Genomic DNA, 11,690 nt, shown 5'->3' with positions numbered 1-11,690 from the left:
GTTCATGCGAATCACTCGTGATCCAGCTTCACTTACAGCAGAAGTGAGCATAAGGGTTTTATGAAACTTTGCGATTGCCTTTCCTAATGTGCTAGTTCGCTAAACGTGGCTAAAGTAAACAGGCTCGTCACTCCACAGAGAGAAGAGAGGGGCGGGGCGAGCAGAGCTCATTTGCATTTAAAGCAGCCTCGACCAGAATGGGATGATTATTGCAGAGCTGATTTTGGCAAGGTAAAAAGGGTGTTGTTTTACGCTACCATTGAGAAAGTATATTATAGACTTTTCATTAAGACCCTAAATCATATCAACTTGTGGAAAACGGGCATCCGATGACCCCTTTAAAGCTGGAGATGGAAAAGGTTTGTCACACATTAGTACAGTCTGGGGCATCAAATAATTGGGGGACATGAAAACTGTTTATTCCAGTAAAACATTTTAAAAGTCGAGAACTTCTTTGTGTAGTTAGACGTGTAGTTTTGTAGGGATTTTTGTCGATAAAGTGTGCTTTTATGCTGTATCTTAAACCTTGTCAAGGGTATATAGGCATGACACTAAAACCGCCAGTAGGTGGTGTCAAGTCTCGGTCTTATTGAGTGATTCATTGAATCATTCATTCGATTCGTTTAAAACTGATTCACCTAGAAGTAAGTGACTGTGTTTCTGAATGAATCACAAAAAGAGATTCATTCAGGAACGAAACAACGACGTTGCTCCGAGGCACAAAATTTGTTGTGCTCCAGCTTTTAATTGGCAAAACATGAAACACAAAAAAGACATTCAATATAGACAATATTGTATCTTAAATGTAACTCACCCAATATTAACTTAATGTTTGTGGAACTGTTGTATACAGCCACGACCCTTTTCAGCGCAGCGCTCGTTGTCCTCAATCTTCTGCTTTGTATTTCCACAACCTGAAGGTAAGTTTACATTCTGAATGAACCGCTCGTTTCAAACTTTTCAAACTACTGACATTTGTTATGACATCCACCTCGAACATTAAAATGCACACGATATCTTTCGTCACCTCGATAATTAGTAAATCCCCTTCAACGGCTATGCTATCCACTTTAGATATCACGTAAGAGTGGGCGCGGCCATTCGTAAATTTTATGGCTTCCGGTCTCAAGACAGCTTGTTTTGCTGCTTTATATCGCAAATTAAAGTGTCTTACCATATTATTTGAAATGTATTATCTTATTTATGAACACACTGGTTTGTAGTGCAGACTTACCGTTTACTGAACGTTGTTATTCTTTTTGATATTTCCCTAGAGCGGCTAATGAACCGGAAGTCTCGCTCATAGGCTTACTTCAGCTTTGAAGAATAAGGTGGATAGCATAAAATCTTCTCTTTTTTTAACGTAAGTTCTAAGACAAAGTTCTAAGGATGGCTGCTCTGCACAGTTGTTTCTCAAATGCATAAGGTCTAAAAAAACAATATCATATTTGTGAATGTGCTCACATATTGATATTCAGAAAACAGCACTCTATGTGTGATATAACTATATATTACAAAAAAATACAAAGGGATATTTTTGGCTTTCTTAACTTTAATTATGGGTATTTATTTAAATTACACCTGCATTCTAATAGTCGTCATCACACAGTGAATGCCTTTGGACTTTCAATGTGCTTCTTATTTATTTATTTATGTGCAAAGTGATTGATAATCTCACTAGATAATCTCAGATGGCACATCGTTAAAACAACAATTACAATATTATCGTAAAAATATCAGAAAATATATCGCACACTCCTAAAAACACACCTGCTTAATAAACCACACAATTTGAAGTACTGGCAGAAATGGCACAAATGCAGCAGGGCAGGTTATGTGCTTACGTTTTGAACAAAATATGAGCAATAATAATAGTGATCACTTCCTTAGCAAGAACAGCAAAATATATTTACGGCATAGTTTCAAAATAAGTTGGACTGATGATGATTTATGTGAACTGCTGGTCACTGGAATACAATAACTCCTATTGCACACCATGATTTTTACTCAAGCAGCAGTTTCCATGGCAACAGCCGAAAAAGGCAAGCAGCTTTTATGCTTACACTGTTCAAAAAGATTCAGTGTCTATACCTGCAAGTGAATATGTATCAACCTGTATTTAAATATAAAAGCTTTCACATTATTTGCAGCTCTGCATTACACATCCTGTACCTTGTGCACATACTAAAGCATTGCAGGCTTGAATAGATGTATCATTTGGATATATTTCAGTTGTACAGCATGCCTTGAATTACACAAAGAAGCTGCCTTTGTCCCGTTAAACACATACAAATACACAAGCAGACACAAATACATTCATTCTATAGAAACAAACAACACTTTGTTAAAATTTTAAGATTCAGAGCAAGTCAGAGAAAACCGAGTTATACCTGCAGGCAGTCCTGGCTTCTAACAGAATGTGAATTTATATCAGGAGCAGCAGTTATGGTCATGAGTGGGAATGAGGAAGCCAGCGGGACTGTACTAAAATTGACCTTTGGCCTGAAGCATAAAATATAGAGGCATTAAAAAATACACACATTAAACATAGTGTTTACTTAGTTTCGTGTAGATAACTGAGCACACTTTGATCTAATCTAATCTAGTAGCTAGAGTGTTTGGCTTTTCTATGGCAGTAGAGATATAATCTTTGACATAAGGGTTTAAAATGTTCATTTTTAGCAGAAAAGTCAGTCAGCAAGTGTCTAGTAGATTGAAATGTAACTGACATTGTATGAATTTTTTTAAGGATGCTTTATTACTAGACAATAACAGCCATTCTTTTGTTAGTATTTACAAAAGATTTCCAAAAATTGTTGTAGTACATTTAAATTTTATCTATTGATTGATTTCTCTCACTCAATAAATGTTTTTGTCTTCCAAGATTCACAAACCAAAGGTTCTCCACATGAGAGCGCCTCATTGTTTTATCAAAATAGTTGCTTCATCTGCAATAATGATGTTCATTGAGTGAATGTTATTTGATATGGAAAACAGGAATTATGCAGACAGGCCCTGGGTGGATGAGATTGAGATCAAAAAGATAACTGACCAAGCCATGAAATAATTAATTACTCTGTGGAAAAAAAAGATCTTCAAAGATCCTTTTATGTATTTTATTGTTTTCTTGTTTTTTGTACAAAAGAGCAAATTTGGCATACAGAGATACATTCACTTGTCACAGTATTGTTGCTTTGTTTTTTAAATGCAAGCTCGAACATTTCAAGGATGGCGTTAGAATATACGCAAAAGCTCACCCTCTTTCTTTTAATAAAAGACACGCTCTCTGACGATCAGCATTGTATGCTTTGATTCTTTCTATTTTGTTCCTAAAGAGAACTAGTTCCACACAAAGTGTCGACAAGAGCCCAAAATAAGTAATTCTATCAATAGAAAAAACAGGGAAAAATACTAGCATGCAAATGCAACTTTTGTCAATAAGCTTCAAGAACCTTGAATGAGGAAAATGGCTTTACAAAGTGATAGTCCAGATTGCCACAGTGAGGACACTGCTGTACATTGCTGTACTCGGAAAAATACTGCATGCCCACGCGTACATCTATGACAGGTTTCCCACAATGCTTGCAGTTCAGCCGGGCCTAGGCAGACAGAGAGTGGTGGTGCATTTGATTAGTATAAATATACAGTTGAAGTAAAAAGTTTACATACACCTTGCAGAATCTGCAAAATGTTAATTATTTTGCCAAAATAAGAGGGATCATACAAAACGCATGTTATTTTTTATTTAGTACGGACCTGAATAAGATATTTCACATGAAAAGACAAGAAAAGACTGTTCATGAGTTCCTTGTTTGCCCTGAACAGTTAAACTGCCAGGTCCCACAAATTCTTTCGTTTTTTTTTTTTTTTTTTTTGTGCATTTGAACCCTTTTCAACACTGACTGTATGATTTTGAGATCCATCTTTTCACACTGAGGATCAATTGAGGGACTCATATGCAACTATTACAGAAGGTTTAAACGCTCACTGATGCTGCAGGAGGAAAAACTATGCATTAAGCTGGGGGTGAAAACTTTTTGAATGTGAAGATCAGGGTAAATGTAACTTATTTTGTCTTCTGGGGAACATGTACGTATCCTGTGTAGCTTCTGAAGGGCAGTACTAAATGAAAAAAATACGATATTTAGGCAAAATATGAAAAATGTACTCATCTTCATTCTGTTCAAAAGTTTTCACCCCCGGCTCTTAATGTATCGTTTTTCCATCTGGAGCATCAGTGAGCGTTTGAACCTTCTGTAATAGTTGCATATGAGTCCCTCAGTTGTCCTCAGTGTGAAAAGATGGATCTCAAAATCACACAGTCATTGTTGGAAAGGGTTCAACTAAACAAAAATGCTGAAAAACCAAAGAATCTGTGGGACGTGAAGGATTTTTCTGAAGAACAGTAGACAGTTTAAATGTTCAGGACAAACAAGGGACTCATGAACAACTATCACTAAACAAAAAAAAAAACAGCTGTGGATCATTCAGGTAATAACACAGTATTAAGAATCAAGTGTATGTAAACTTTTGAACAGGGTCATTTTTATTAATTCAGCTATTATTTTTTCTTGTGGACTATGTGTAAATGTCTTTTATGTGGAATAACTTATTCAGGTCAGTACTAAATTAAAAATAACATGCATTTTGTATTTTTGTATATGCATGTTTTATTTTGGTAAAACACAATTTACAGATTCTTTTGACTTCAACTGTAATTAAGTATATAATCTAGTAATTTATGAGCACAAACAAATTGATTACCTGGCAGCATGGTGATGCAGCCAGTATGTCGTATGTATACATCGTGCCCAGCTGGTGCCAGCTTCCATCCCACCTGGACTTACACTTTATACATACGATTTTGTGCACTCCTTCCAGGCAATCCACACAGATGGCATAAAGGTGCATCAGCCTCCCTTTAGAACATAAACAGAAAGCCCTTTTAAACTGCAATTAGACTCTAATTAATGAAAATATATTCTAATAGGGTTTTAATGACATGCCATGATCAAAGCATTATTATCTGTCACGGCTGCTTCGCTTCTTTATTAGAGAGAAGAAAAGGATTCGCTCTATTCAGCTCAAAGTAATTTATGTTTTTGGTACTTTGCTCAAAACCTTAAAGCATTACTCTTCAACAAAGTCATATTTCTTTCTCAAATGCTACCTAATGATACTTGAAATGTTTTTGCTATGGTAAAAGTATTACCATGCACAGTTTATCAACTGACTCAGCATAGTGTTGTGTGAATAAAAATGGAAAGCTGGGAATGGAAAAGTTTTGCTGTTTTTGCTATATCAGCCATTAACGGTGTGCCTGCAATGTTCCAGAAAAGTCAACAAACTCTTTTCTAACCAGGGCAAAAGAGACAGATTCAATAAAAAGAATGGCAATGTTGAAAACCTATACCAAAAACAACGAAATTTCACAATGCAATTTCAATATTGATTATTTTGGACATGTATCAGGTACAGTACATGCCCAATTTTCTAAAGGAAAAAAAACCCCAAAAGTAATGCTGTAAAATATACATGAGAGTCAGTTGGTACTACATTACTATAATACTGAAGGTAAAAATTAACTGATTTGTATATAAACACTTATATTGCACTCATTAGGTTTTTATAATAATAAAGTTACAATTACATAATTGAAATATAAACATTTAAATGGTGGCTGTCATAAAAACTTGACGGATTTATTCAAACAAATTAAACAGTGAAGAACAGTAAAATATTTATAATAAATATGTTATATGGTGCATATATTTAGCAAAATGCTCCTCTGTAGAGTTCATTTTTCTAGCTGACTAACGAGTTTATGGTCACTGAATATGTTTTTCTGAGGTAAAAGAGACATTATGAGACATTGTTTACATCATGGAACACAAAACCAGTCATAAGGGTACATTTTTTGAAATTGAGATTTCTATATCATCTGAAAGCTGAAACCTTTCCCACTGATGTATGGTTTGTTAGGATAGGACAGTAGTATTTGGCTGAAACACAACTATTTGAAAATCTGTGTAAATGTGCAAAAAAGAATGTCAAGTTTGAGAAAATCACCTTTAAAGTTGTCCAAATTTAAGTTCTTAGCAATGCATATTACTAATCAAAAATTAAGTTTTAAATTAAGATATATTTACGGTAGGAAATTTACATGAATAAACATCCAAAGGTATGTTACAAGGTATGGAACATGATCTTTACTTAATATCCTAATGATTTTTGGCATAAAAGATCAATAATTCGACCCATGCAATGTATTGTTGGGTGTTGCTACAAATATACCTAGAAGTGCTACCTATGACTGGTTTTGTGGTCCAGGATCACATATTGACATCTTTGCACGGTTGAAACACTGATAAAGCGATTACATGAGACAGGATAGGGATTTTGGTAAGTTGTACTCTTTCTTTTAACATACCTTCAGATGTTTATTAACGTTTATTTCACGCTGAAACTGGTATTTAAGTGGAGGAGATGATCAGTTCACTGCCGCTTCTCTTGAACTGAGGCACTACAGCGATCTGTCACTCAGGGTTGCCAGGTTTTCTCAACAAAACCCACCCAGTTGCTACTCAAAACTAGCCCAATTGCATTTCGAGGGGGGTCCTGCGTTAAAAATTGCATTCCAGGGTGTAAAATACAGTTTTTTTGTCGGGGTTCCCCTGGTAAATTCACATTCCAGGGGCTAAATATCATGTTTTTGGGGTCGCTTCAAGCCACGTGCCTCTAAAACAACCCATGGCAACAGTGCTAAAGTAGCCCAATTCCACAGGAAAACCGTGGACTTCGCAACACTGCTGTCACTCCGCATTTAACAGCGCCAAAACATTTATTGTTTAAATACTGTTATAAAATGGACAGAATTTGATTTATTTTAATCTTATGGCTGCTAAGCAGTAAATGGGCAAAGTTAAAATTCTATACAGTTTTGTCTAAATAAATAAAAATAAAAATAAGAGTCATCATATTAAATGCAACAAGTGAATTTAGGCATCACATTATTATGTGCAGTATGAAATAGATATTCATTATGAAATTACATTAACAGTGGAGAGATTAAGATTACAGTTAACAGTTCTATTAAATTATTAGTGTTTTTAAAGATGATGGCAAAGGTAATCTAAATGTAAAAACAGTAGAAATTAGCAACTATTAAATATCCAATATCAGCCAATACTGATAAAATAAAATATCCCTAAATACTGCCCAGCAACTGATATGCTACACTGGAAATGTTCATACAATTATACAGTAAGTTTGAATTAACTGAAACTCAATTAAGTTTAATTAAAATTCAATTGAATTTAAACAGAATTAAAGTTTAAATTAACTCTGTAAAATGTTGTAATATGTGAACCTAGACCACAAAACCAGTCTTAAGTAGCATGGGTATATTTGTAGCAATAGCCAAAAAAACATTGCATGGGTCAAAATAAAGTTTTTTTAATGTCAAAAATCATTAGGATATTATGTAAAGATCATGTTCCATGAAGATATTTTGTAAATTTCCTACCATAAATATATCAGAATTTTTTGTTTAGTAATATGCATTGCTGAGAACTTCAGTTGAACAACTTTAAAGGCGATTTTTCTCAGTATTTAGATTTTTTTGCACCCTCAGATTCCAGATTTTCAAATAGTTGTATATTGTCCTATTCTAACAAACCATACATCAATGGCTTTCAGATTATGTATAAATCTCAATTTAAAAAAAAAAAAAAAAAGACTCTTATGACTGATTTTGTGGTCCAGGGTCACATATATGAATGAATGACTTTAGATTTCTACAGTAAATCTTTTTTTGTGTGTGTGTGAGCTGAGTAATTTATGGAACACAGATGTAAAATAACACTTTCCACACTATTTATTTTTAAATATGGAATGAGAATAAGCAACAACCCCTGTTAAAGCTGTGAATAGTGGATTCGCTCACCTTGTAAATGGCAAGGTACATCATACTCAATCTCATCATGGCGTGAAGGGCTCAGGAACAGCGTTCCATCCACTAAAGGGAACTGCTCAAAGATGGGCAGGGTGTGATGGCAGAGGGCACAGTTCACCACATTGCGGTGACTCGCGCTGAGCGCAGAGAGGATGAACTTCCTGAGATCCTCTCCCTGCCCGGCTTGGGCATCGTCCTCCATTCGCACATGATAGGTGTTGAGCTTGTGGCGGGGAATGTGCGTGAGCAGCTCCGAAAGATCCAGCCTCCTCAAGAACTGCACGGGGTTGTCGCCGGGAGAAAGCCGAGGGAGGCACATGTTGGCGGCTCCCTGGTCAAGTTGAGCCATGCCACGTACCACCCCACCTCCGGACAGCAAATGCTTCCTGTGGCCTTCCGTATGAACCGCGTTCTTAAGAAACTCGCCCAGGTGCCTCGAACTCCGCGGCCCACCGAGGGGCAGGGGGGAGAAGGAGGAGAAGCCCGACGGAGGGGACTGAGCGGGGGATTCGCAAGGGGAGCGGAGACCGTGGGAAATCCCACTGGTGGCATTGGGAGGACCAGCGTGACATCTCTCCTGAGAGTTCTGCCAATCTGCAGATTGTCTGCGAGACAGTTCTTGACTGGAGCCACGGTGTGCTAGCTTATGGCTTGCAGATGATTTCCCTTTCTTGGGCTCATCGGCAGCTTCCGGACCACATCCGCCGCAAGCACCACCACCTCCGGAGGCAGAACTGCTGAGTTTCCCGCTCCCTTTCTCTGGCATTTTTTTCTTGCGCTCGTCCTGCATGCGTTTCACCTGGTACCAGTCCGTGTCTTTTTTCAGGTGTCCTTGGCCGCAGCGACAGGAGCAGAAGCGAAAGGCCAGATCGTAGCCCTTTTTGGTCCACATGTTCTGTCGGCACTGCTTCTCGTTCCAGCTGCGGGCTCGGCCGATACAGTTGAATTGCACCAGGATACTGCTCTCCCACTCATAGAAGCACTGCAGGTGCATCCAATTGCCGTAGGGGCAGAGTTCACTGTTGCACACCACACGCTGGTAGTCGTCCTTCTCAAGGTCAACGGGACGGCCCAGACTGCACACTAATGGGGTGGCACATGGGGCCTCTGCCAAACACAATGGCATATTATATTAATTTAGGCTTGAGAATAGCTCACATAAAAATGACAATACTTTCATCATTTACTCACCCTAATGTCATTTCAAACCTGCATGACTTTCTTTCTTCAGTGGAACAGAAAAAGAGATGTTAAACTGATTCACTTTCATTGTAGGTGAAAAGAAGATGCAATGAAAGTGAATGGTGACTTAGGCTGTCATTTTGCCTAACATCTTCTTTTATGTCCCAGGAATAAAAATATGAGCTTGTAACAACATGAGGAAATGTGAGGATTTACATTTCTGGGCGAACTGTTCCTTTGAGGTAAAATATATGTAAATACCTTACTAAAAATAATAATTTGTTAAATAAATAGCCCACGTGGAATACAATGCTTTTCATTCTACTGTAAAAATGAATGACTGAAGCAAAAAAACAAACCTGAAAATATCATGAGAATAAGCAAACCTTTATCAGATTCATGAAGGGACGTCTATTTATAGACAGAGTGATTCAAGCAGCTTCACTGACAGAATGTCCAATGTCAGTACATTCAATACATCAGTTCTATTTATGATAACTCTGTGGGTGCGAATCCCACTCAAAAAGAACAAATATTACGCAACACTACTGTTGAATGAAGTCTGAATGTGTGTGTCTCATGAGAGACCGAGCAAGACAATTATACAACAGAGCTTCATTCCTCAAATTTAATTGGACAGCCCTGCTTTTTCCGTTTAAATTGTTTGTTCACTACCTTTCAATCCAGACTTCGTAATTATAGCGTGAAAAACCTGCGTCTATGTGTTTTTTAAAGTTGTATCAATTTGACGTTTTTTCTTTCAGCTCAGTAATCGCTCTAACTGGGTTTCTCTCATTGCGCTGACGTGTTACAACGAAAACATGGAGTGGAATCAGGTAATTATAGCACGTTTTTGAACGCTCCGCTCCACTCCGCGGTTCCAGTCCAGATTTTAACCTGTCAACATCAGTTAATGACCCGCAAAAGTTTTCTAAACTACAACAACTATTGTTGTTTCGCGGTGAAGACATACAATTTGTCTTAAACTTACTTGAGTTACTTGTCAATAAATAGTAATAAAAATGTATCAAATTAATATCATGCTGTAGTACTAAATATAAAAAGGCTGTGATTAGGCTACCTGCGCTTTGATATTCAACAGCTCTCGCTGTAAATATTCCATTATTCATAGCTGCCACTCAAAGATAGATACCACTTCCATTACCTGAAGAGCCAAAGCCTTTCTATGCATTATTAAGCACTCTAACTGCACATTATTAGGGTGATATGAAATGCCATTACACATCATACACACAACACTGATCTCCAGATCGCATGCAACTCTGTGCCAAGTGCATCTACCCTTGAACAAGGCCTACGCAACCACCTTGTGCAGGACGATAAGTGAAAACACGGAAATCTCCAGGCAATGTCGTAACAATTCTGATGGTGATGACGCGCACAAAACAAGTTGCTGCAAGTGAAAGAACATTAAAGGGAAGGTAACGCACGCGCGCGCACGTACAGAGAAACGTACCATTCGGTAGAACATTGACTGAAGTGACGTTCTTACCGCTTCTATTGTCGCTCGGCGGACCCGCTGTCGCTCCAGTCAACACCGAGGCAGTTCCTCCTGTAACCGCAGACGCACAGGCTCCATTTTCTTGCTCGTCCCCGCTACTGTTCGTGCGTTTATTTCTCTTCCCCTTGTTGCTTTTTTGGTTGGGCATAATGGTGCGCTCAGTATGAATGCAGCCTGTCAGCGACCGCCACCGAGCTTTTCTGCGGATATCATGTCGAGGGTGCTTGACGAATTCACTGCGAATTGTAAATGCACGGGGGGATGCAGATGTTACAGTTCGATCATCATCCTTCAGATTTGTGCAGGCAGTCTTGACAGCAGAGGTACACCATGAAGAAGGCGTGTCCCTCTCTTGTTTTGATTCCTGCTCTGAAGAGAGAACGTTCCTCTGGCTCCGCCTCCATCTCTGATCCAGACCCGGAGCTCAAAGTTATTAATAGCGCAGACCTAAGAGGGAGTCCCGAGCAAATAATCGACACACTGCTAAAATTATTTAAGCCATACGTGCTTTGCCACATATGGTTTAACAAGTTATAAACATGCTATTGGAGTTGTTATCTGACGAGATAAGACCCTAATTATGCTCCTCGACAAGATATTCTTCCAATTCAAGAGTCTAATTAGAACCGAAAATGGAAAAATTCCATTAGAGAAGCTTTTTAAGTTCCACAAAGAACGTTCAGAGAACCATTAGCAGTTGAGGTCAAAAGTTTACATACACCTTGCAGAATCTGCAAAATGCAAATTATTTGACCAAAATAGGAGGGATCATACAAAATGCATGTTATTTTTTATTTAGTACTGACCTGAAGAAGATATTTAACATAAAAGACGTTTACATTTAGTCCACAAGACAAAATAATAGTTACATTTATAAAAATGACCCTGTTCAAAAATTTACATACACTTGATTCTTAATACTGTGTTGTTACCTGAATGATCCACAAGTGTATGTTTTTGTTTAGTGATAGTTGTTCATGAGTCCCTTGTTTGTCCTGAACAGTTAAACTACCTGATGCTCTTCAGAAAAAT

General features: G+C 37.7%; 1 protein-coding gene across 1 annotated transcript; it reads right to left on the bottom strand.

Annotated features, from left to right (window-relative positions):
* Positions 1-3,079: 3,079 nt before the first annotated feature.
* Positions 3,080-11,091, bottom strand: heca (hdc homolog, cell cycle regulator). Its single transcript, XM_051138129.1, has 4 exons — positions 10,650-11,091; positions 7,946-9,061; positions 4,765-4,919; positions 3,080-3,599 (listed from the first exon to the last, which is right to left on the bottom strand). Exons 1-4 carry the CDS (start codon positions 10,804-10,806, stop codon positions 3,435-3,437), a joined length of 1,593 nt encoding a protein of 530 aa, XP_050994086.1. The 5' UTR covers positions 10,807-11,091; the 3' UTR covers positions 3,080-3,434.
* Positions 11,092-11,690: the final 599 nt, after the last annotated feature.

The sequence above is a fragment of the Labeo rohita genome, chromosome 20, assembly GCF_022985175.1.
Source record: "Labeo rohita strain BAU-BD-2019 chromosome 20, IGBB_LRoh.1.0, whole genome shotgun sequence".
Taxonomy (NCBI): Eukaryota; Metazoa; Chordata; class Actinopteri; order Cypriniformes; family Cyprinidae; genus Labeo; species Labeo rohita.
This window is presented reverse-complemented; position numbering and strand designations above follow the sequence as displayed.